We start from the raw sequence: 26,861 nt of genomic DNA, 5'->3' as shown, positions 1-26,861 counted from the left end.
TCAGTCATGAATGGACACAATATCAAAGATGATAAGCAGTGTTGAGTTCACTATTAAACTGAGATGTTGAGTTCTTTTTGGCCATTTTGTTTTCTCATCATTCATCTTTTTTTTTTTTTTTAAGTTTATTTATTTATTTTGAGAGAGAGAGAGAACATGCAAGCAGGTAAGGAGCAGAGAGAATCCCAAGTAGGCTCCATTCTGTCAGCGCTGAGTCAGAAGTGGGGCTCCATCCCATGAACCATGAGATCATGACCTGAGCCAGAACCAAGAGTCAGATGTTTAACTGACTGAACCAACCAGGTGCCCCTTCATTCATCATTATTTTTTTTTTATAAGTTTATTTAATTTTTGAGAGGGAGAGAGAGAGAATCTCAAGCAGGCTCCGCTCCGCCAGTGCCAAGCCTGATGCAGGGGTTTTAACTCGCAAACCATGAGATACGACCTAAGCCAAAGTCGGACACTTATCCAATTGAGCCACTCAGGCACCCCATTCATCATTTTTTTATTTGGACAGGAATAATATATACAATCTAGTTTATGATTTATCACTTAATAATACATATGACATGCAAAACAAAACCAGTGCTATGTAAATACTGGTGCTTAAAGTAAAGGCATAGCTATTACAAGAGCTTTTTTAAAAAATTTACATATAATTTAAATCCAGGGTAGATACATACGTATGTCACACATACATATATACCATTCTTACAATGATTTTATTTTTGTTGTGGCTGCCTTTATCACATTTTGTTCACAAATAATGTCTTTATTGTAATCACAAGTTTATAGGTTTTCAGGATCTGACCTTTTATTTCTCTCTGACAGGGTAGAAAACCAACACACAGAATTCAAACCACTTGTCTAAGTTCATTTGCCCAGTTGGTAATAGGCCTCAAAACTCCTATTATTCTAACTGAAAACAAGTGATGAACTTTTCATTAGTGGGAAGGCAATCTTAAGAACACTACAACTCAGACTAAACTTTTAACTATCCCATACTTTGTTAGAGAGCTAGAAATACCTGGGTAAAATAAAAATTGAGGGCACTACTTAATGTTCTTTACCCCAAATTTTCGGTTTCCAGACTAAGAGTTTCCTGGGAACCAAAACTATTTCAAAATCTGACTATGATAAAATAGCTTATAATAATTTTGATGTAACTAAACTACTTTGCATGTTTATAATATTTGCTCTCCCTCCATTCCATTTGTGGCCACAGAAAATAATAAATTTAGCAGTGTAATATTTTCCTCTGAAATAGAATAACTTTATAATTTAGGATGAAAGGTTGCTTACGTCAACTAAGGTGATTAAAAATTCTAAATGCTAATAACTAAGGTCTTATAATTTGCTATTGATGGATATCCTGAAAGCTCTGTTTTCTTTGTTACAGCAAGAAGTATATACTACATTTTAAACTTGGGTTTTATCCTTTTCTTTTATAGTCAAGTGAGATGCCCAAATTAACTGAGCAGTTAGCAGGACCACTTCGTCAAATGCAGGTAGAAATTTTTTGAACTGTATATTTTATGAATAGAATATGTAAAATAAACATTTTTCATAGTCTTAGTATTTATCATTCCAGAGACCACTTCTTTCAGGATTAAATATGTTACTTGATGTTAGTCTTGTCATTTAATGCTATTAAATGCTATTAAATTCTCCCCCACCAGTGTAATAAGTTTTATTGAGTTGCTGTGAGTGCAGATTTAACATGGAATAATGTATCACATAGGCTGTATCAGCAACTCCGTGCCTGCACTGTTTTCCTCGGTGTTAAGAACTGCTTCTTGATGGACTAGGATTTAGTTAGCATAATTTTTGTGTATTGTTTTCCATTCTAGTTTACAACAAAGTTTTAAAATATGTTTTATCCTCAGAAATTAATTATCCCTGAGTCCTCACCTCAAAGGTACAGTAGCTTATAGTAATTGTGTGTTTTATTTTCTGGGGATAAACTGTTTTATCTACCTTTTCAACATTAGAAAGACAGGGAAAGATGAACTATATGACACTGCAAAAGAGGAGGAGTGAATTATAACAAAGTCTCTTCGGTGGAACATTTAACATCCCTTGTTACTAAGAAATTTAAACTTCCAGAACCAGGGAAGTTTATATAGTACTTGGTGGTTTTTGACCTTTTATATTACCCTGGAGGAAAGAATGGATCTAAATTTCTCTTTGTGGGGAAAAAATAAAATTAAGATTTATATTTTTTAAAGCATTGTTGGGGAAAAGCATTTTTTTGCCATAGGATTTGTGCTTTTCTAAATCTGTTTTGTTACTGATGTCTTTGGGGTTTGGGGGTTGTTAATAAAATACTTAGAGATTAGTTAAATGCTACTCTTGAATAATTTTAGTGAAGAGTTTCTGGTTGTTTTTGGTTGTTTTTTTTTTAAAGGTGTAACTGGGTGAAAAACACACTCATGATCTATTTTTCTTAATTCAGTGTAATGGAGAAATTTTATTACTTGACACTTAGCAGTGGAAAAGGAACTGTAGCTACTTAGAAGCACAGAATATCCAAATTGTGGGCATATTAACCTAGGAAGAAAAAGGGAACTTGTAGAATTCTGGCTTTGGAAATCTAAAGAAAGAAAGTATATGGGAGGTCAGAAGTAAAAAATACTAAGTAAATCTTCTATCTTCAAAGGAATGTGCTAAAAGAATTGCAAAAGTTTCAGCAGAAGCCAAATTGGAAATTGATGAGGAAACTTATCTAAGCTCATTCAAACCTCACTTAATGGATGTAGTGTATACCTGGGCAACGGGAGCAACATTTGCTCATATCTGCAAGATGACAGATGTCTTTGAAGGTATGTTTAAATCCTATATGCATACATTTCTTTCCTTTTTTTTTTAATATTTATTTGAGAGAGAGAGAGCACGAGCGTGGGAGGGGCACAGAGAGAGGACAGAGAATCTGAAGGGGGTTCTGTGCTGACAGGAAAGGGCCCAACGCAGGGCTCAAACTCGCAAACCATGAGATTATGACCTGAGCAGGAGTCAGATGCTTAACCAACTGAGCCACCCAGCTGCCCCTACATACATTCCTTTTGATAGGAAATTATATACTCAGGATGGCAGTGTTTTAACTAAACAAAAATGATATTTTATTTTTTATTTTTTGAAAGAATCTTCAGGCTCCACGTTGAATGTGGAGCCTGATGTGGGCTTGATCTCATGAACACAAGATCATGACCTGAGCCGAAATCAACAGTCAGATGCTTCACAGACTGAGCCACCCAGGCACACCCCAACAAGAATAATGTTTTTAATTTTCGGTAATAAAATGGAATAATGCCATCACAGATAAACAGATGATCCTACTAAGTCATATTTGTGTGGTGTTTTTTGGTTTTTTTTTTCCTCTTTGGTTTTATTTGCTTGGCAGTAACCTCAAGGCTTGCTGTATTGATTCCACTTAAAAGAGCTGAAAATGCTGTCCATCACTGCATTTCTAATAACAAACTTGGCCTCAGTCAGATGTTACTTCAGCATGAATCAGATTAATATGCAGAATTTTTAAAGACTGTAAGATAATTGTTACTCAACTGAACAGACATTTTAAATGAAAAAATGGCAGAGGGAATATGAAAGAAATAAGAATTACAAGAAGCAAAAAAAACCCACAGTATTTAAATAAGACCGTTTTAGAAATGTTTTATTCATTTCAAAAATATTGGCTTATGTAGATATTTATAATGGTGAATGGTATTTATCAAATTAGAGATTTACGTTAAACTCTTTAAAAATGAAAGTAAATGAGCTTGCAGTTTGTAGAGATTATTATAATAATATTTTAAATGCTGTTGTTACTATTTTTAAGAGAAATTATATTTTGGGACATCCAATATTATATGCTTTTAAACTAACATTATTAAAGACTATTAATCGATGAATCATTGCTTTTTATGATGCAAAGGTCAAACATCTCTGCAACAGAATATTAGAGCCTTTACTATACTACATTGAACTTCATTGGTTTTAAGTTTTAATGTTGACGTTTATAGCATTTTTTTATTATGGTGTCCTGTTACATGGTGTATATGGTGTCACAAAGTTTATTTCTAAGCCTCCATTAAATGATCATTTAGTGATATGGTTCTAGAATCTTGCTCTATTATGTGACTACTGTGTGCCAGGCATTGTGCTAGTAAACACTTTATATAATTTACATCTAATCACCAAAGTGATTAACTCAGGGTAGATATTATTTCTTCTTTGTTCAAGAAAGCTGAGTTTTTAAAAAGTAATTTTCCCAACGTCATGGAGGTGTGGTATATGATGGCACTAGGATTTGAACCTCGGCCTCTGTGATTACAAATCACATGATAGTTTATAACTGCATCTAAGCACCCTAATGTCTTATCCTTGAATTTCGGATCTAGAGACTTCTTAAATCTTAACCTAGATTGCACCATCTCCATCCACTGACACTTCATGCTTGTAGGAATGGTAAGAGGGTATTTATAACAGTTTTATGGTGAGTAGCCATAGCTGAGGATGTGAGAAGAGGAAAGCGTGACACACTTCACTTGTGAACACTGCATAACACACAGGAAACTTGGTATGTGTGTGACCACTTGCGCAGTGAAAAGCACTTGCGCAGTGTAAAGCTGCCATACGGCACCACCACTCTTTGTCTGGCATCTTTTTGGAACATAAGACTGAAATTAATGACTGTTCTATGCGTAGGTAATTCCAAGCTATTATGCTCATATTTATAGAATATCTGCTTCTCTGAGAAGTCAGACACAATGACATAATAGTGGTTCATAGCAGATAGTTTGTTTTGTTTGAAGAAAAATCAAGGGGCAGGAGATCTGCAAATCTGGAGAGCCCTATAAAATTGTCTTTGTGCATTATTTTTCTGTTCTTTGTACTTAAATGGAAGAATTATCACAGTATCGGAGATAGATCTGAAACTGCTAAAATTGAAGACAGTTTGGTGTCTTAGAGCATACCAGCATTCCTGAAATCTATTTTGCCCCTTTCCAATTCCTTGGGGCTATTTGTACATCACAATTTGTGTGAGAAATCTAAGTTTGAAAATCTGAGGAATTCAGTTTATAACTATAACTTGAAGTTGGGTCTGACATCAGTGTAATCTTCATGTTTTTCTAGTCTGGTTGCCATTATATCAGCTATACTTTTTCTTTGTAAAATTGGGATAGACTGTATATTAACTCTTAAAAATAAAACGTAAGTAAACAGCAGAAAAATAACTGAGAACCTTGATTTACTTAGGATAGTCCATCCTTTTTCCAGCATACTGTGTGCCCCCCCCCACTCCCGCCCTTTACTTACCCTGCTGTTATTTAGTTCTTCCGTTTCAGAATAGCTATTCTCTCAACTTGTTATAGTACATGTTTTATATGATTGGGAAAATACTGTAACCAGAGTTCTAGCCCATAGTATATTGTGTCTTGTATGGGCACAAAATGATTGCATTGGAAATTTAAAATGCACTTTGTTGAAAACATATTTGTTACTAGTTTGATTCTTAATTATCTTTTTTTTTTTTTAATGTTTATTTTTGAGAGACAGAGTATGAGTAGGGGAGGGGCAGAGAGAGAGGGAGACACAGAATCCAAAGCAGGCTCCAGACTCTGAGCTGTCAGCACAGAGCCTGAAGCAGGGCTCGAACCAACGAACCATGAGATCATGACCTGAGCTCAACCGACTAAAGCCACCCAGGTGCCCCTTAATTTTTTTTTTTTATATGAAAATAAAAGTGATCCTTTCATGTCATTTCAGAGGTAGTTTTAACTATTTTTCAGACATTAACTGGCACAAGTTAACATTTTAATGATAAATACCATGTGTTTGAAGGGATGCCTAATGCAAGAGAGGAGCTTATACTGTGATTCAATTGAGGAAGTTTGAAGACTTCATACAAATATTTACTTCCTTTGTATCACCCTGAAAACAAAACGGTATAATGTGGTTTTTTTTTTCTTATTTCTATCAAACTAAATTGGAAGAGCAATTCAAAACAGTATTTGTAGGGGCTAAGGTCTGGAGTTTCAATCTATTACTCCATGTAATAGATCCATTGTAAGCTTTCAGAGGCCCTTAAATTTTGTCTATACAGAAACAATATTGTACTCTTCACTGTGCATGAACGACTTAATTTTCACTTATTTCATCACAGGAGGTTTCTAATGACAAGTGCTATCACTGGAAATGTTTGTTTCTGCCTGCCACAAGTTTTTAAAACAAATGCTGTGTAGTGCATTCACACACTCTGCCTCCACTACAAGCTCTTCTCAAAATGCCTTTCAACATGCATAGTTTTACCCTTCCCTAGGTCAAGGTACATCACTCTCACTAGGGTTTTTCCAATGGATTTGTTCTTAGAAATACTTTTGCTAATAATAATAATAGGGTGACCATTTAGTAACATGTATTATGTCTGTTTCATTTCTGGCAAAATTTTAGTACTAAATTACTTAGTATTTGATTCTTAGGCATTTGGTGAATAATTACTGAGACCCTGGTAAGGGAGCAGGTACTGTGCTTGGTGCCTTGTGAGCAGCCGTCTCTACCCTCCAGAAAGGGTTTGGGCCTGAGCTGCGATCCAGTGATACATAGTTGCAAGAAAATACATTTGTGATCCTAACCTCAGGTCAAACTCATTAAAACCACTTACATGTGAGTATGAAATCAGATTCAGAACATGAACTATGGGGACCACTTTGTGGAATACCAGAAAGCTGGAGGTAGAAATACTGTTCAGAGAAAGGTGTTACTTTCCATCCTCAATGCGAATCATACTGTTTTGTTCAAGAACCAGATGAGCCTCGTGATTACAAAATTGCCTTTTAAAGCATGTGTGCCCAAATGTCCATCAGTCAGTGAATAATTAAATGGTGGTATGTCAGTATCATGTAGTAGCACCTATAAAAAGGAATGAAGTACTGATTAATGCTAAAATGTGAATGAACTTTGAACTCCTTAAGGTTCTAGGTGTAAGAGAAGGCAGATAGAGGGGAGCCTGGGTGCTCAGTCCATTGAGCATCTGACTTCAGCTCAGGTCATGATCTCATGGTTCATGGGTTTGAGCCCCACTTCGGGCTCTGTGCTGACACCCAGAGCCTGGAGCCTGCTTCCGATTCTGTGTCTCCCTCTCTCTCTGCCCTCCCCTGCTAGAACTCTGTCTCTCTCTCTCAAAAATAAACCCTAAAAAAAAAATTTTTTAATCAAAACAAAAAAAAAAAAAAAAAAGGCAGCGGCAACTATTGTATAATTCCACTTATATGAAATGTCCAGAATAGGCAAATCCATAGAGACAGGAAGTAGATTAATGGTTGCCATGGGCCAGGGTCTAGAGTAGGAAGCAACATTGAATTCTGAGTAATCAGAATTTTTTTTTCTTTAATTGTGACAAAATATACATAAAATTCACCATTTTAAATGTCCATTTCAATGTCACTGACCTTTAAACTCAGGTTTACCTCACCATTCCAGAAAGAACTCAACATTGAGATTATAATTCATGGAGCATAAAAATCCACCCTTTTAATTAAGAGTATTATTTAGTGGTTTTTAATGTATTCAAGGCTGTACAACCATTATCACGATCTATTTTTAGAATATTTTTACCACCCACAAGAAGTCACTCCTCACTTGCTTATAATATAGTCCCTCACATAGTAAATGGCATAGACGAAATGTAATCCCTGGTCTGTACACTTCCAGAGACAGTGGACATAGGGTGTCAAGCGTCTGCTCCCCCGCTCTGTTGGGGACATGTGTTGTCTCATTTTGTTGAAATTACTACAAATCACCAGTGACTTTCTGATTGCCAAAATCAGAAAACACCCATTTATCTGACTAGATCCTACTTGCCGGTTTTTACCACTTACTGTTTCTAGAAACTCATTAATGGTAAATTCTTTGGTACTACCTGGCAATGAAGGTTTTTACACAAGTGAAGAGCTTTACAGTAAGGCCTAAGAAACTTATAAAATATTTATTTTTTAATTATTTTAAATGTGTAAACTATATTATAAATAGAAATTTTCTAAAGTAATACACATTGAGAAAATTTAGAAAACATCTCACTTCTATGATCTTTGACATAATTTCTCCATCATTTATTCCTAGCTCTGACCTTGTTCACGTTATGTCTGTAACTTTTTTCTCCCCTTTTCCTTCTTTGGAAAATGAGGATAATGACAGTGCTTGTCTCGTGGAATTGTAAATGTCAAACAAGGTGATTTACATAAAGTACACACTACAGACTTGCCACAGAATAAGTGTTCAGAATCTAATAAAGTACCTTGCTAGGTGCTAAATAGCTTTGACAGAATTGTGTAGTAGAAATAGGGTGTACTTGAGAGGTGGAGTTTTTTTTCCCCCCAGAACTCCATAAACCTTTTAATGAGAGAAGGGTGAAAAAGGCTATGGACTTTGGATATTTTGGTAAAGAGTTATATCATGACATTATATTCCTTTACGGTTTTGCCCATGTCAAAGAATTTATGTATCTCTTATCTCAAGTGATACCATCCAGAGTTAGGTAGAGCGAGCCCTTTCTTTAAATAGCATTTACTATCGTTGTACATACCTTAGAAATGAGAGTAGGGTAAGGGCCTACATCACAGAGTTAATTACTTAGTGGCAGAATCTGGGCTAGAACCCAGGTCTCCATCAAGTCTTTGCTCTTCTTTGCTCTGAGCTGGTGCGTCAGCTCAGTCCTTTGAACCAAGTCTAAAGTTATGAACATCCTGTATATAAGAGATGGAAGGGTATTATCCCCAGTTGTCTTTAAAGTAACCTGTGTGCTGGTCCTCTTCATTACCAATGTCATCCCAACAAAACTCACAGAATGTGCAATAGCATTGTTGTATTTTCATTGCTCTGGCCCATAGGTGGCTTCAGGGGAGGGAAAAAAAAAAGGAAAACTCAGCCCCGAACAGTGAGTATATTTCAAGAACTTGATTAATGCTGATGAATTATTTCAGTGTTACAAGGAGTAGAAGTAAGGGCTTAAGAGTTACTAGCTGGCATGTCAGACAGGTATTCCTAATGTATATCAGACATTAAAAGTAAACTCCCAAGAGTTGTAAACTTGAGCACATAGCTCTTTGAGAAAGGATCCCAGGCCCCTTCTTGCTGAAGTGAGACAGATGTGAAATGATGTTTACAGCTTCAGCTTTAATACAAACAGTTGTCTCAGGGAGTCAAATACAATGGAAGGAGGCTTATCTCCTCTTTTGTGTTCCCTTGAGGCACACTGTGTGAAGAAAGCACTGATGAAAGTCTGTTTAAGGTCAGGAAGAATGGATGCACCTCTGAAATGACAAGTCTGATCCTCTTATTACTCCCCCACATAAAAATCTCTGCATTCTCTGCAGTTGACACTTGATCTCGGCCCAGGGCATGATCTCGCAGTTTGTGAGTTCGAGGCCCACTTAGGGCTCTGCACTGATGGTGCAGAGCCTGCTTGGGATTCTGTCTCTCCTTCTCTGACCGTCCCCTGCTTGTCCTAATAAACTTAAAAAAAAAAAATCTCTGCATTCTCTTCACAGGATGGTATCCAGATCCCTAGTAGGCCACACTCCGCTTCCTTGAGTAGCTGCAGTTTGTCAGACTTCTCTGCATTGCCTCAGTGGTCATCCCTTGTTACTCTGTGACAGAGACCTCCTCATTCTTAATAGACCCTGGTTATATGTTGTCTTTGCTGGCCTTCACCCAAAGTTGCTCTCTCCCCTGCTCCCAGAGCATTTTGTTTATTTCTAAATAAGAGCAAATGTCAACCCGTTATAAGTCCATGACTCTCTAGCATTAGTCAAGAATGGGAAATTTAACTTTTTATATCCTTCCTAGTGCCTACCAGGCAGCCAATGAAGTTTGCTACCTGATTTACTGGATGGGAAGTCCCTCAAAGTACTGTTAATCATCCCATGTTCTCCTATCTTGCCTGTTAACAAAAGTTCTACTGTTTTGGTTATTTCCATTTTATAAGTAATTTGTTTCCTTTTCTTTATAGGCAGCATAATTCGTTGTATGAGGCGCCTGGAAGAACTGCTTAGACAGATGTGTCAAGCAGCAAAAGCCATTGGAAATACTGAGCTGGAAAACAAATTTGCAGAAGGTCAGTATCCAGTCTATAAGCTTTTTCTAATAATTAAGGCAAATCCTGTGAGACCTGAGTTCTTGACCACAATGTAGGAAGACTTTTTCAGATGCTTTCCAATGGAATGCCATGGAGGGCTATCTAGTAGTGTTTAAAGAAACTTTTAGAGTGTATGGGAAGAAGTTTTGGGATTTTATGTATAATCATTTGTAAGATTTTTTTATTGAGTACTGTGTGCCAGGCATTGTTTTAAGCACTAGGGGATACAGCAGTGAACCAAAAAACCCACAAATCCCTGCCTTCATGAAGCTTACATTCTGGTGTGGGGAGATGTAAAATAAGTTAGCACTTAAAATATTTCAGGTGGTTATAAGTCTACAGAAGAAAAAGAGGAAGAGACAATAGGAATTGAGAGATAGATGAGATGCCTGGGGGCCCTACTCAGGAGGTGGCATTAAGGCCCACTCAGGAGTCTATGCTTGATAGACTTAAGCAGCAGCACAAGGCCAGTGTGGCTAAAGCAGAGTGAGCAGTGAGTAGAATAGTATGAAGGAGAAAAGAAATTATCATTTTAACCCCTAGGCCCTGGCCTTTTTCCTGAAATGATTATTGGAGGTTTTGAACACAGGAGTGCTGTGCACTGGCTTGGGTTTCAGAGCAATTCTTGCTGTTGCATTGTAGGCCAGTCTGTAGATGAGCAAGGTGGAAGCAGGAAGACCAGATCATGGAAGGATAGCCAGTCTGAGGTGGTAGTGACAGAGGTGGGCGGTGGGTCTAACATGTTTACAGTTTGTTCCATCTGACACAACCAGTGTCCTGAGACGAGGTGTTCAGAAACTGAGTTATGTTTCCTTATGCTCGATGGGGCAGACCTATTTCATCAACCCGAGTTTAAGTCTCGTTATATAAACTTTTTATTTTTTTTTTAATGTTTATGTTTTATTTTGAGAGAGAGAGTGCAAGCAGGGGAGGGGCAGAGAGAGGGAGACACAGAATCTGAAGCAGGCTCCAGGCTCTGAGCTGTTGCACAGAGCCCGAAGCAGGGCTCAAACCCATGAACCATGAGATCATGACCTGAGCTGAAGTCACATGCTTAACTCACTGTGAACCACCCAGGCGCCCCTAAACATTTTTAGATAATAAGATTTGTCCTGTCTTCGCGCAGAAAGAATTTCACATGGTAAGTGAAAATACAGGATCTCCTGACGTAGGCTGAAAGTACACGCTTTTGGGCCAATAACTTCTTTTGACAGTTTAGTCCTTTCCTCAGTAATAAGTCTTTGTGAATAATTTGAACCACTCCCACCCCCTACATACACACACGGAGACCTACTGGGCATTTCAGAGTCTAGCCTAAGTTTTTATGTTTCCCCCCTCTCAGAGGTGGCTGTGGACTCTTCCAGGTATCTTTTAGACCAACAAGGTCTTGTACCATCAGGATTGTTGTGTTAAAACCGCACCAGAGGGGAATCACGATCTTTGTGGTCTTAAAATTTTAAATCTTATTTCCTTTTCTTGTAGGAATCACCAAAATCAAGAGAGATATTGTATTTGCTGCCAGCCTCTACTTGTAAAAAGAGCCAGCGAAATGAATGTGGGATTTTAAAGTTTTCACCACCTGATTACAGCTGACTACATACAAATGCTTACACAAGTATTGATTTGGTTCTCTCATCTCAAGGCAGTCGTTCAAACATTTTAATACGTATTATATTTAAATCAGGCATCATGCTAAGAGAGCATACATTACATACACATTTGTACATAAGCATTACATTTTTTTAATAAAAAAATGTACAGGTGGGCATTGTTTTAGTGAAAGGCTTAAAGTTTTTTAAATGAATTCAGAGCTATTAGATAACCACTGTGTTAAAGGGAACTATATACACACAGGTAAAGTGGGCATCCAAGAGGTATAGCAGCAGCAGTCCCTTAAAGGCTTGTACACCATGAAGAAAACGCATCCTCTTGCCTTCTGGTTGCAATCATTTTCCTTTAGAAAGCGGGCCAGCTTCATCTGAGCACTCTGCTACCTTCAAGGTTGGTGATTGTTCCTATAGTGATTGCTTGCGGTTGGTGTTTCATGCAGAGTTGTATGAGAGTCCTCCTCTTTCCTTTCTTTAAAAGGAGAATTTCTCTCCCTGAAGAAATCTGATACATACACTACCTATAGAGAACAAATTCTACTTAGAATGGGACAAAAGTATTTAATGATGTAATTTAATTTTAAAAACCATATGCATAGTTGTAACAGTTTGCAAAAAATAAATATAAACAAAAGGCATATGTTAAAGGGTACAGAAAATTAGTGACCAACAGGAAGTTTTAATGTTAAAGGAAATTCTTCTAAAATTCGGAGTTGCTTAGTTAGGTCTTAAGTACAGCTTTACTCTGTTAGCACTTAAGGTATTCTTCAGTTCATATAAAAAAAACCCAAAACGCTGTAGGCATAGCCTTTTACAAAACTACATGTAGTAGTAAGTTTTTATAACTTTTAGGAAAAGCAGCATAGTTTATTATCTGCTGTCCGTCCTAACATGACTTAGTAACATCGGTGTTCTTACTCAGTAAAAATTACTAAGCCACAGTATCTTCCTTTGTATAGTTTTTTTCAATAGCACATGTTTTCTACTTATTTATCCCAGTGTTTATCAGTATCAACATATAGGGTGCCGTCCTGTATACTTACAACTAATATTGCCACCAGAGCTCCTTGAATGAGTCCAGTTAGTACATCACTCCAATGGTGCTTGTAGTCAGAAACTCGAGAAAGACCCACATAAATGGATACAGCAACAAGACCAAATTGCAGTGTGGGGCGTAAGAGTCTTGCCCAGTCTCCCTTCATCCTGGCTTGAAGGTAAAGCTAATAGAAAAGATAAGAATAAAGAGTTTAACATACCAACTAGAAACTTTAGTATCACTACACCCCTAAAGTGTTGGTGTTTGAAATGATTAATAGTCATTAAATGTTAATAGTCATTACCATTAATAACCACTGAATAATCAGAGTATAAATTATATATGGAATAGGGCTTTAGGCAAGCATTCTCATGCTCATTAATACCTGAAAAGTTAATCTTTTTAAAAACCAAAACAGGGGCGCCTGGGTGGCTCAGTCTGTTAAGTCTGACTTCAGCTCAGGTCATGATCTCGTGGTTCATGAGTTCAGGCCCCCATCAGGCTTTGTGCTGACAGCTCAGAGCCTGGAGCCTGCTTTGGATTCTGTGTCTCCCTCTCTGTGCCCCTCCCCCATTCACGCTCTGTCTCTCTCTCTCAAAAATAAACATTTAAAAAGTTTGTTTTTAAAAAAGCAAAACAAAAAGTGATTGCCCAAGAAACTTGACTTTTAGAAGAGTTTATTACTATATCTAGACTACTTTTGAAATTGTAAAAAAGACAATTGTTGACAGCGCCTCTTCCTGTGTTTTGTGTTATAATTCTGATTAAGAGGCAACTGTTATCATTAGTTCCAAGTCTTGGGATAAACTGCTAGCATTCTGAACACAAGGTTGTCCTTATTCTGGGCCAACCTACTAAGTTTTCTGCCCTGTTTATCTAGGGACTAAGTTTAATTCATTCAAACAGTTTACTTGACAGTTCCACAATCCTCAGATTACTTTAAAGGATAACGAAGAATAAATAATCTGTATTTATAATACAGTAATCTGCCTAAATAAGTACAGGTTCTCTGATCCAACAATGAAATACATTTTCTGATTAGCACCTATACACCCTTTTAGTTCCATGACTTTACACCAATCAGGTGAGAATTTCCCCTCTTCTCTGTCAGCCTGCCTTTGACTTTGGGTGCATCCCTAAAGACTTGACCCCCTTTAAGCAAATCTGGTCTCTTTTTTTGAAAAAAAACTTTTGCCTTATTTCTATCTAGTAAGAATATGCCTTCAAAGTATATTTCAAAAATTCTGTTTGATAATTTGTGATTCATACACTTAATCAAATGCATTCCTCAGAAAACAATGTATGTTGGCTGTGTGCATTGGCACTGCCTATTTGAAATAGATACACAATCCATTCCCAGCTCTTTGACCACTGCTGTGAGCATTCAGTTCTCAGCAGCTGGCAAAGACTCAGAGGTTATCTAATTTTATCAAGTTTTTTACATGGTTGTACAACATGGTTGTAAAAGAACATGAGTTGTTCAACTGAATTGCACTCATTAGCTGGTTTAAAGTCCTACTGGCTTTCTGCAGAGCCCCTCCTTTCCTTTTTTGTTTGTTGTTGAAGCTATAAAAACATAAATAGTAAGAGGCTTGTCTCAACATTCTGGAGTTGAGAAGAAAGTCGGTTCTGGTTGAATCAAAGTTTGCATCTGGCAGCTGAAGCCAATTTGGCGACACAAACATGCCAGTTAGAGTCCCCTCACTAGTTCTACCTTAATTGGAATTTTTTTTTTCATTTTCAGGATAACAGTACCTTGAGTGAGGCTGAAGCCAGGTTTGGATATTACTGCCTAAAAGTGCAGCTGTCCCTATTCTGGTTATTTAGTTGCCTCTGCCTTTTCATATAATTGTTAAAGGCATCGGTTCTGCAGACTAAAAACATATACCTATGAGTTATAAATCCTTCTATGAGTGTATCTTAGGGAGACTTGCACCTGTCTCTGCTAAGGACATAGCAAGAAAAAACAATACCAACTCTAAAATGGAACTTCCACTTAGTCCTATGTTGTGCTTTCAGCTCAAAGTAAACTCAGGACGCTGAAGGTCCTTCCTCACTTAGGATTCTAAAATCTTCAAACAATATTTTCCTTCCAAAGACCCTGACTTTAACACAAGGTTCAATATACTTCAGATGAAACCTATACCCCTTTAAGTTTTCCCCTTACAGATCTACCCCAGTATAGGTGTTACCCCCATCTCTGGGGATCCAAAGATTACTTCATCCTAAGGGGGTACTAGGAATCCTTCCCCCGCCCCATTGTGGTTATATACCTAACTTTGCCCTCCCTCTAGGCTCTGGCTCCTCTGATGACTAATGGCTGTGGCATGTATGCAGGCTGTGGTCAGAACAGTGGTCATAGCTCTGGGTGAGGTTGGCTAATTGAGTGTGCTTTGTATTTGCCTGCTGTGTGTTTCCCTGAGTCCAAGATACTCAAGGGAGCTCTGGGAAGGTCAGGCATCACTTAACCTATAGCCCTGTTCATCTCCATGAAAAATCTTCCATTTCAGTAGACCTCCAAGGGTAAATACTGAGTTTCTTGGACTTTGGATCACTTGCCAAGTCTAGACTTTGACAACTCCCCACCCATGTTGCCAGGCAGCTTCACCATATCTTCCTGGTGGCTCCATGTCCAAAGCCTTTCTCAGGTTCTGCAGTACAGATCTCTTAAGCTCCTACCCTCTGAAGGCACTAGACATTTGAGTTCTACCACTCATCTAACTGCTTCCCAAAATCATTACCTATTGGCTATTGTTTCCTTTTGCATTCTTTGACTTTGTGGGTTTATAACCTTTTATTCTGTTGCTTGTCCTTTAAGAGGAAAGAGAACAGCATATGCTCCTTTAAAAAGTTTCTGTCAAGGAAAGAATATGTTCCTAACTGCCTTAGAGAAACAATGTCTGAAGCTCTCACCACTGTTCTAGTCCTAGATATAGGGACAGAGCTCATGGATTAATGCCACATCTGACAATAAGAAGGCTCTATAAGTCCCTGCCTTTGCAAACTCCATTCTTACCCCCCGTCCCCACACATGCATATGCCAATCATATAGGCACTAAAACACATTCAAGGTCTCCTGTCTGGCTCAGTTTGTTAAGCATCCAACTCTGTTTCAGCTCAGGTCATGATCTCACAGTTCATGAGTTCAAGCCCTGCATGGGATTCTCTGTCTCCCTCTCTCTGCCCCTTCCCTGCTCAAAATCAACATTTAAACAACACACACACACATTGGTGGAAGGAAGTCCGTTCCTTATCTTGTAAAACTCAGAAGAACTACAGAACTCTAATCCAACATTGTGTACAGTCCTGACAGACTCTGTGGCAATCTTACAAATTCCCCTCCGGGGCGGGGGAGCGGGGGCACTGTCTTCCCACAACACAGTTGAAGGGGGAAGGGGAAGCCCCATTTGAACCACACAGCTCTGCCTTTACTTTTGAGAGGACACTGAAGACCCATGACACGCCTGACCCAGACATCTGCTGCACTGTATTCTCCCTCTGGAATTTACACTGGAAGGATGAAAGGGTTCTCTTTTTTGTTAGAAGTGTAGAAAGGATACCTAAAAGGATACAGGATAGGCTACTTGCAAACTCAGCTTATAAGGATGTAAAAGCTATGGTTCAGCAATGACAGCAAGCCAGTGAGTAAATGGATCAGAATGGCAGCCACACTGAAAAGCCAGGCGACCAGTGAAACTGAGCAAGTTCAGTTCCGTTCCTGGTGGGAGGCTAGTTCTGGACTGTGTTATGTCTTTACTATCAACCTTTTTTTTCTCTGGGAGATCGAAATGAGTCAGTTGCTTACATACAACCAAAAGATAAAAAAACCAATTACCAGCCACTCCTGTGTGTTTAACCAAAATCTCATTTTGTTTTAATTTGGATTCTGACTCAAATGATGAAATTTCACTTTTTAAATAGGTAAGTTTCAATTTGAAAAGGAAAACCATGTTTATACACCTGGGTTCAAATAGCAAGAAAAAACTTAAAAAAAATAAAACCCATGAAAACAAACATATTAAATGTCCACTGAAGTGGACATTGAAAGAGTCCATTAAATGTCCATTGAAAGAGAAGTCTGGCACTAAGCACAGGATTTACTTCCATGACTTCTTTCTACATACACTATAAGGTGTGAGCCTCTACCATAAGCCAAATAGTTATCTACCATCTCCTTCAGTCTCCTCTGGCCCATTCTGATTCTTCTCTGAGAGTGGTGCAGTTTGGCCTCACCTGGCCAATGAGTATTTCGGTCAGCTGGTGGGAGATGGAGTCCTGCGGAATGAGAGAGATTCTAAGCCTCTGGATCCCTCCTGATCCTAAACATCCAACTTTCTGGTGAAGGAAGCTCCAAAGTGGAAAGTTCACTACTAGAAATATGAGAAAGGGTAGAAAAGGCCAAATCTTTTCTACCTGCAAGACATAACCTGCAGCTGGTATAGTTGGTCACAGAAGTAAGTACTCCCCAGAAGCAAAGACAACAGTCGTGTTTGTTGAAGGAACACCTGAGCCTACCACTAGGGTCACCCCTGCTGTCACATCGAGGAAAAGGCAGGAGGCATGTGGGTTTCCATAAGGCACAAACAGCATAAAGAAGTACTAATAGGAAAAGCAAAGATCTATCCTACACTTAACTAACCTTTGCACTGCTCCCTGCCCCCATTTTCATCTATTGAAAAAGGCAGGATAGACCTATATACCACAGGAGGACTTGGAGGGGAAATCAACCTCAGGGCTCAAAAGGAAACCAGTGAGGCCTATCTCTATTCCTCCCTGTCTGCAGCAGGGGAACTATTATTTGAACCTGACCACACTGTGTTAGAGCACATCAGGTACAACCACTGATTGTACATAGGCCAGTATGTAGGGTTAAATGTCCAGCATCTTTTTTTTTTTTTTAAGTGTCCTCTCTTATTACTTGGCAATCAAAAAGAATGAAATCTTGCCATTTGCACCTATGTGGATGGAACTAGAGGGTATCATGCTAAGTGAAATTAGAGAAAGACAAAAATCATATGACTTCACTCATACGTGGACTTTAAGATAAAACAGATGAACATAAGGGAAGGGAAACAAAAATAAAAACGGAAGGGGACAAAACAGACGAGACTTATAAATACGGAGAACAAACTGAGGGTTACAGGAGGGGTTGTGGGAGGGGGGATGGGCTAAAGGGGTAAGGGGCACTAAGGGATCTACTCCTGAAATCATTTTTGCACTAATGATGCTAATTTGGATGTAAATTTTAAGAAATAAAAAACAAAATTAAAAAATAAAGTGTCCACTCTTAACAAAAAACCTATTGAACATGGGATGGAAATAAGTTACTATGCCCAGTATTTTTTAAAAGAAATAAGAGCTTCTTAGTGGAGATCTTACTAGAGACTCATAAAGGCAATTTCTTATTCCTTAAGGCAACAAGGACAGAGGAATCGATATGCTCAATATAACCAGATAGTCAAACCCAGAGAGGATTGTAGGAAGACACTCTACCATTCAGGCAGCAAATGCTTCCCTGACAAGTCCAGAGAGGCCTTCCTCCTAATCCAGAGAGAACCCAACACTGAATCTCTATGAAGAGCCTCGTGATGGTTTTATAGAGCGCATGAAGACCTGGTCAAAATAAATAGGAGTTTTCAATGTACAGGGCCACAATGGAACAAAATTAGAAGGTACACGTTTTTCTTTTTTCTTTTTTTTTTTGTAAAAATTATTATATATACATCTTTTTTGAATAAGGAAATTCAATGTCTGTTGACACAACTCTGGTATTCTTTGATTATTTTATTATCCCCAAAGGGTAGAATATAGCCTTTTTTTGCCTAAAATTTCTAAAAAAAATATTAGCTTCTATTAAACTATTCTATTAAAACAGATTGCTATTTTAAAATCTGATTGCTAATCAAAATATTTTTTGAAGCGGATTTATTTTGCCTTTCTTTGATCCTGTAACACTTAACTGCAAATGCTGTTGTCTCACAAGAGTTTCTTAACCTTTTCTTAAAATGAGAGGGCTATTTTTTTTTTCCTTTTTTCAATTTTAAAGTAGAGTCGGTGGGCCAGCTTGCAAGCTATGAATGGTTTTCACATTCGGGGTGCCTGGGTGGCTCACTAGGTTGAGCATCTGACTTCTGATTTTGGTTCAGGTCGTGATCTCCCGAATCTCAGGATCGAGCCCGCAGCAGCGAGAATGCAGAGCCTGCTGGCAATTGTCTCTTTCGCTCTCTGTCCCTCCCCCACTTGTGATCATGTTCTCTACATAAACAACTGAACATTTTTAAAGAATAGTTTCCCCATTTTAAAGGACTTTTTAAAAGAAGAATATGCAACTGAGACTGCATGTGGCCCACAAAGCCTAACTATGATCTGACCTCTTACTGAAATCTTCTGCCGACTCCTGGACTAGACCAACAGCAGCATGTTCAACACAAAGAGATATTCCTTGCTCTACTTATTTGAAATACAGCTTCTAAGCCTAAGCCAGGCAATATATTGTTCCACCTACATTTGATGACAGAACTGGCCAGGAGAACACCCTAAGACTGACCTCTGTTTAGTCTTCTCTAGGCTTCAATTTCACCATCTTTAGGATTCACAGAGTTCCTAAATTTAGATGTAGAATCCCATGTTACAATTAAGATCCATGTAGTTCCTGGGCTCTGTTCACTTGCCCAATGCTCAGCATTAATTCACAACTTGGAAAACATCTTCATGAAATACCACTAGGTAATACATGGTGAGTGAGAGGTAAGGGGTTGTACAAATCTTAAGGAAATCAAAGAGCCAGATTCAGACAAGTGGGCAACACTATCCAAACACAGCGGTGGGGGTGGTGAGACCCAGACACAAGCCTTTCTGTGGCAGGGAAGGGGGTCTAGCTGAAGCACCGACACTAAGGTACTTGGGCCCCCACTATGGTAATTTATACAGGAATTTCATAAAAGACAGTGACATAAACAATCTGAGATTTCAGGCTCAATAGTACAGTGCTGGGAGAATTTTTTAGTGCATTCCTTTAGTATATTCCAATACATTCCATTTATATATATGGACTGAAAAAAGAACAGTCTCATAACATGGTTCTTTCCTGGACAGTCAAGTAAATTTGGAATCTTTGGCATTCAGCCTAGTTCAACAGACATCACTAAGCACAGAAACTAGCTATGTGCAAAGAAGCCAGGCCATATGCTCCTGCCAGCCTAGGTGGTTTTCATGGGTGCTGACTGTCTGGCACTTGTGTGAAGTGCAGGGCTGGGCTGCCTGCCAGAGGTGAACAACAATGGTCAGGAATATCTTCTCTTAAGATACTTCTTCAAGTAGAAGTTAATTTCTGGGTGTCAGGATTTCCTTACAAATTTTGACTATCAAAAGCCATCCTCAGAATTTAAATGACTGTACATCTCCACCCAAATCTGGGACTGGCCCATGATGCCAAGATGCCTAGGGAAACAAGATGAGTCATTGCCTAAGGAATTGGCAGAGGAGGTGGAGTGGTTAAATGTTGTATATAAATGTGAAAGCTGGAAAGCGGGAGCCATCTGTGTGTTCAGGGGCTGAAATAAAAGCTTGGGCCTACATCCACATCAAGTAAATATTTCCACTGCTTAGAGTCAGTGAAATGCAGTGCACGACTGCTCTGGCCAACTTTCTTCTCCAGAAAGGCCTTGGTCTCTGAGAAACATATTTATTGGAACTTTTCATTATAACTTTATATCTAATAGCTCATACCCAATTATTAAACTACAGTGTCGGTAATTTTCCCTCTGCTTATAGCCCTAACTTGCCTCCTCATATGCTCCTGGGTGTCCACAGAGCAGGCTTACCACTGAGGCCCTCTAAATAATCATTTTGTCTTCTGTACATTAGTTTTATATTTTACAGAAGAGCCCTCAGTAAAAGTTTATATCTGACTGAATATACATCTATTTTGAGAAGGGTCAAAGGAGCAAAGATGAACAGTAAACTATAGGATATGGACGCTGATACATCTAAGAATATACTTTACAATTAAAAACAGGTGGTAAAAGTTGTATGTCATCACCTGACCTTCAAAATAATTGGACTAGGGTTAAGATCAAGCAGAGAATCAGCAAAGCAAGGGAACCTGATAAATAAGAGACCAGTAGAGAGCTTACAGACCTTAATAGCCTCCCAAGGCCCCTACTTCTCCATTTATAAAAAGGGTGGCAACCATCCCTCTTCTACTTCATGAGGATTACTAGAGTCAACAATTAAAGTAGTATCAATGCAAATCATCTGTATCAACCTCAGATTCTTTTTTTCTTTTTATTTTTTACATTTTATTTATTTAGTTTAAATTTATTTATTTCTTTAGTATTTATTTTTTCAAGTTTTTATTTAATCTTTTTTTAATTTTCTAAGTTCACTTATTTTTGAGAGGGGGAAGCAGAAAGGGGGAGAGAGAATCCCAAGAAGGCTCTGCACAGTCAGAACCCACAACGAACTGCACTGTTCGAACCCACCAACCCTGAGATTGTGACCTGAGCTGAAATCAAGAGTGGGGGGCCCAACCAACTGGAGCACCCAGGTGCAAATTATTAAGTCTCTCTCCTTAAGCCCTGAAAAGATACTGATACATGCAGATGAAGGACCTAACAAAGCTCAAAACCTACCCTGGTGAGGTCGGCTGTGGCCATACAAATCACATCCAAACGTTCAAAAGCCATCAGTGTAGTCACAAACTTGTGCTTTGGGAAGATTTCTCAGGCTACTAATGGCTCTAGCCTTCATCGCCCCCTGTCTCTATGCCCTATTTAAAAAGAAAAATATACAGTGGCTCCTTTTAGAAAGAATGCTAACTTTTCCTAGTAAGATAAATGAACAGAGGATATTGGAATAGTACTTCTTGTTACTCCCTTCAAATAAGTCACATTCCTCATGGCACGTTTTCAGAAACATTTGGGTGTGTGTTTTCAAAAAGAAGCCCTAAATTCTGCTGAATTAGTACCCTGTTGCTTCCTCACAAAATTAAATTAACCTAAGACAAAAGACTTAAAATCCAGAAATGCTGAAGAAGCCAAAATTAGTTCTACTGAAATGGTTGTGAAATTGTGGGTTTGAATTTTATATAACACACACATCTGTAATTTTTATATTCTTTTGACTTTTCAAATTTGGTTTTTCCAATAAAAGCAGGATTCTGGTAAAAATTGATTTTAAAATCTCTCTAAATGAGACCAAATTAACTCCCAGCAGTCTAGTCTTAATATTACATATCATGGACTTACATGTAAGCATTAAATACTTCTATAGCACTTAATGTGACCAAGGGGGAGAAAAAATTTACATAGAACACAACTATATAAAAGTCCATTCATAAGATTAAAAGTTACAGCTGATCCTTTAGGGTGAAGATCTTCTCCCCCTCTCTTAAGAGTTTTTCTAACAAATTTTGTTGAAAATTTGTTGGAACTTTGTTGGAATTTATTGGAAATTTGTTCTTAACTTTATATAAAGAGAGAAAGAGACAGAGACAGACGGAAACTGGGAACATTATAAAAAATAAGTCAACTGAATTGACCTTTAAAGACTCCTTGTAGGGGCACCTGGGTTGCTCAGTCTGTTGAGAGCCCAACTCTTGATTTCAGCTCCAGTTATGATCCCAGGGTAGTGGGATTGAGCCCTACTTAAGATTCTTTCTCTCTCCCTCTGCCACTCTCCCCTGCTCCTGCTCTCTCTCTCTCTCAAATCATACATACATACATATTCCTTGTATATGCCCTAAAGCTGGGTCTTCCTAAAGCTACTCTGGATACACATTTGTCTCTAGATATGAAGAATGTAGATGCAAATATTTTCTAACTCTTCACCGTCAGCTTTGTATACTGCAGGTGCAAATGGCCATGCTGCTTTCTGGACTAGCAATTAGAAGTGGACCTGAAAACCGTACACATGAGAAGCTCCTGAAGCAGCAACTGCCTCTCCCAGAAGCCGAAACCTTTCTAGTCCTGTGGAAAGCCATCAATGAAATACTTCAGAAGGTGAAAGGAAAATAAAACGTACTCAAAAAGAAGCAACAACTGCCATCACATCAGCTAATCAAAACTCAACTCCTAAACCCAGCAGCCGCCAGGAGGAAAGAGGCCAGGCTGCCGCACCCTCCTGCCAAGCACAGGGGGCCAGGGCTCCCAGTTAGGGTAAGGTTATCACAGCAGCGGTCACCTTGGCCTGGTATTTCAGATCAGTGACCTGCTGTGATTACACAGAAGGTGTTGCTACGTTCCAGGAAATATGTCCCAAAGTGAGGGCACACATCAACCAATTCTTAGCACCAGGTTTACAGATTTGATGATTAGGTTTCTACCGCTGTCAGGAAAAACCTACTTCAACAGTGAAGACTCCCTACAGTCCTGAAGGTTCTCAATTTGCAACCTGCTCCCTAATTGTGTCCATTTGTTACCTTTAAATGAAGGACAAAAATACTTCTGAACAGTTGTAACTGGCTTTGGCAGAAGCACAGGCATCCATTCTCTCAACTGTGGCCAGCAATGGAGCACAGCTGATGAGATGCCAGGGGTGGCCACACAGGAGAGGACACCCAGGCTGAACACATGAATTGTATGCGGTACATAATCCCCCATAAACAGAGTACTTACTGCCACGAACAGCATGCAGTACATGGAGAATGAAGAGTGGCCCGAGTAAAAAGACAATCTAGAAGAGAAAGAAGAGAAATGTCAATTTTCCTTCCTAGAGGCAGGTAACAGTCATGCTATCCTAAATCTTACGCCATAATAAGTACATCTCTTTCCCCTCACCTTAGAAATCAGATGAGTGGGGAAAAGGGACAGTTAGGACAGAAACATTGTAGTCTTGAGGGACGGGGTGTCTTATTACTGAGACTTCCAGGGTAGAGACAAACATTTCTCAATTAATACCTGACAAGCCATAACTAGTATAAATGGTCTGACTTCATGACATATAAACTTAACTGACCATGATCTAAGTTTTATTTTCTACTTGCAGAGTTTGTCCTTGAGTACTAGTAGTACCTCCTTTGGAACACTCAGAAGTTGACTACCTTTTCAAAAATAAAATCACTTTTAAAAAATTAAAAGTGGCATTTTAGCATTTTAAACAGGCACACATCTTGCCTTAGAATTCCCACCAAAGTGCTTTTGTTTGACATATATTTTAAAATTATACACTGACAGTCCTGTACCAGATGAATCCTCTTTCAATATTATATTCTATAAACATGTGAATATTTACCACCTAAAAATGACAGAATGCTTGCAAAACTTAATTTTATGGCACTTTTTGAAAAGGGGAAATCTCACTAACATTCATGATCTAAGTTCTGCTTACATAGTACTGGCCAGTGGTGCAGAAAAGGCAAGCACACACATCTGACAAAGTAAAAGTACTCCATGCAAATGCAAAAGATGTATCAAGCAAATAATTAGGATGTTTTCCTACATAGAATAAGAACAAAACCAAGAAAGGCAGGCTTTTAAGTATTTTACTTATTACACCTTGCTTGATTCAAAAGGAATTTGGTTCCCTGGATTCAGCGAAGAGAATTTAAAACATCAGAATGTCAATCTGTGTATGCAACTAAGGGTGGGTGGCAGGAGAGATTTCTTAAGCCTGTATTGGCGATGATCTACCAAGAATTATGATAGTCTTTTTCATAATCAGACACATCTCTAAGAAAATGAATATTCTCACTTCTTGTACCAGCTAAGAATTATGTAATTAAATCTGATAATTGTGAATTTAATCTATGTAAAACAAGAAAAATAAATTACTTTTAGCCTTACTATTTGGCTGTAGAGAACAGATCAATACAAATCCTTACTTTAAATCAGATAATTAGAGCAGAGTTCTGTACATTTTATGTTTCAGTAAGTTATACTGACGAGCCTATAAGTAAATAAAAGCCAATTTCAAGGACTGTCAAATCCTATCAAGCCAACACAACCACGATCAAAGAAATGTTTTCAAAGCCAAGCAAGTTCAAAGTTTCACAAAGACTTCATGTTCAGAGTATTCACTGTACACTGTGCTACAAAGTCATAAATTCAAAAGTATGTGATAGTTTTAAAGAGTTCTGATTCATTCAGATTTCGTTAGTTGAAAACAAAATGGTTTCGGTTTTTTATTCTAAGTGCATAAACAGACATTTTATTCAGTATAGAATCAGCCAAACAATAACCTGTGACTTCAACAAATGGATTAAAAGACACAAATAAGAACTCTATTTGACCTCAGTCTCTAAGTCTTCTTCACCCACAGTAAGTGATCAAATAGATCATGGTAATACTGACTTTTATTACCATTAAAAACAGAATAAAACACCAAAAAATAAAATTATTTTCATATTCCATATACATCTCTTTACTGGAATCTCTCGGAGATACAGGTCTTATGTCTGAAACTCACAAATGAACAAATAATTTTATCAGTACAGCACGAGACCCTTGATCTCGGGATTGAGAGTTCAAGCCCCATGTGGCATGTAGAGATTACTTAAACATAAAATCTTTAAAAAATAATAAAAATAAAATAAGATCTCAAATGTAGTGAAAATGCAGAATGTTTTCATCATAGTAACCTCACTGAAATGTTTAAGATATTGGTCCTGGCCTCCAAACACCACCCTGTTCTTAGATTTCCACCAATCCTAGGCTACCATCGGACTTCATTATAATTCCTCCAATGAATGTACACAGATAAATAACTACACCAGCTTTCCATCAAAGCTTAAGAAAGTCTTTTCAGAGAGAAAATTTACAGAAAAATATATATATATTCTGAAATGCAGCTATTTTCACTAGCTCAGGCATGGACTATTAAACTGAGCGTGTAGACAAGTCTTGACAATACAACTTACTGTGAATGGGATTCTATTCCAAATGCCAAACTTAAGATTTTCTCTCTCTTGGGAGAGCTCATTAAACTTGGCCTGAATCCCAAAGTCATAGCCTTATAGCCATCCACCCCTACTGTGTCTGTCAGCTCCCCCTCCTCAAGCCATCATTCTTCCAACTCAGTTTTCCAACATCTACATAAATGCTCAGCCTTATCAACTGGCAAACAGGCAAAAACAGCCAAATCCAACCTGTATCAGTCATCAGAAGCAAGCAACTCACATAAAGCGTTTCTTCATTTTTTACATGGCATTTACGAAGTATTTTGGGGCTCATGAGGAAATTGAATCACAACCTCCTAAATCATCTCAATGTCCTTGCCCTCCCTCAGATTTTCCTCCTCCCACACCCCAGTGTTAAAAGGCACAAACCAATTATATCTTTAGCTATTCTCTTAGTTTGAAATGTCTACTTTGCATTCAACGTTGAATGATGGGTTTCCTGAATACAGAACTGTAGGTTAATGCTTTTTTTCTCATTACTTTGAGGGTATCATTAGACTATCTTCTGGTTTCTACTTCTCTATTAAAATAGAAGCTATCTGTCTGCCATTCCCTTCTGGGTTACCCATCCTTTGAAACTGCCCCCCGACCCCAGCACCTCCACACCGAAGTCTCCACTATTCTCCAGTCTCACGATCATGTGTCTAGTAGGAATGTCTTCTTCTTTATCTGATTTAGTATTCGTTGGCTTCTCATTTGTATACTTCACCCAATGCTGAACAGGGTTCAGCCATCATACCTTTTCTTTGACTGTTAAGTCTCCTCCATGCTCTTCTCTTTTTCTGAGATTCAACAGGTTCAACATGTGACACATTTTCATCCTATCTCTCCGTATCTCTTAACCTTTCTTTTATACTTTTAATCTTGGTCTGTCTTCCATTTCAGCTCTGAGCCCTTTCACTGTGTCTAATGTGCTTAACCAGTCTATTTATTTACATTACTATGTATCATTTATAAAAGATCCCTTTGGTTCTTTTTCAAACCTATGGTCATTTTCCACTCTTTATCCTACATTATATTCTCAATCTCTTATTTATACACAGTAGACAAACTTATTTTATATTCCATATGGTAATTCTAATATCCACAGCCTTTGAGAGCTTCTGTAGTTTGTCTTATCTCCTGACTCTCATAGTTTTCTTCTATGGATGTTCATTCTTATGAGCTCGTGTCCTTGGAACTCTATCTGTG

General features: G+C 38.2%; 2 protein-coding genes across 4 annotated transcripts in view; one reads left to right on the top strand and one right to left on the bottom strand.

The window, feature by feature from the left end:
- Nucleotides 1-11,900, top strand: part of MTREX (Mtr4 exosome RNA helicase) — a 105,900-nt gene extending 94,000 nt beyond the window's left edge. Inside the window, exons 24-27 of the mRNA XM_019414251.2 lie at nucleotides 1,452-1,508; nucleotides 2,660-2,822; nucleotides 10,007-10,111; nucleotides 11,615-11,900. Coding sequence (XP_019269796.1) covers nucleotides 1,452-1,508; nucleotides 2,660-2,822; nucleotides 10,007-10,111; nucleotides 11,615-11,667 — 378 coding nt within the window. The 3' untranslated portion in view covers nucleotides 11,668-11,900. The remainder of the gene's footprint in view (nucleotides 1-1,451; nucleotides 1,509-2,659; nucleotides 2,823-10,006; nucleotides 10,112-11,614) is intronic.
- The window catches only part of PLPP1 (phospholipid phosphatase 1), an 88,197-nt gene continuing 73,113 nt past the window's right edge, over nucleotides 11,778-26,861 (bottom strand). For all 3 annotated transcript variants that reach the window (XM_053907360.1, XM_053907361.1, XM_053907362.1), the window contains exons 4-6: nucleotides 23,392-23,449; nucleotides 12,783-12,959; nucleotides 11,778-12,260 (exon numbers count right to left, since the gene is read on the bottom strand). In XM_053907360.1, the coding sequence (XP_053763335.1) occupies nucleotides 12,129-12,260; nucleotides 12,783-12,959; nucleotides 23,392-23,449 (367 nt within the window). In that variant the 3' untranslated portion in view covers nucleotides 11,778-12,128. The remainder of the gene's footprint in view (nucleotides 12,261-12,782; nucleotides 12,960-23,391; nucleotides 23,450-26,861) is intronic.

The sequence above is a fragment of the Panthera pardus genome, unplaced genomic scaffold (assembly GCF_024362965.1).
Source record: "Panthera pardus isolate Hobbes unplaced genomic scaffold, ASM2436296v1 HiC_scaffold_2, whole genome shotgun sequence".
Lineage (NCBI taxonomy): Eukaryota > Metazoa > Chordata > Mammalia > Carnivora > Felidae > Panthera > Panthera pardus.
Note: the sequence above shows the minus strand (reverse complement) of the source record. Positions and strands in the feature narration are given on the sequence as shown.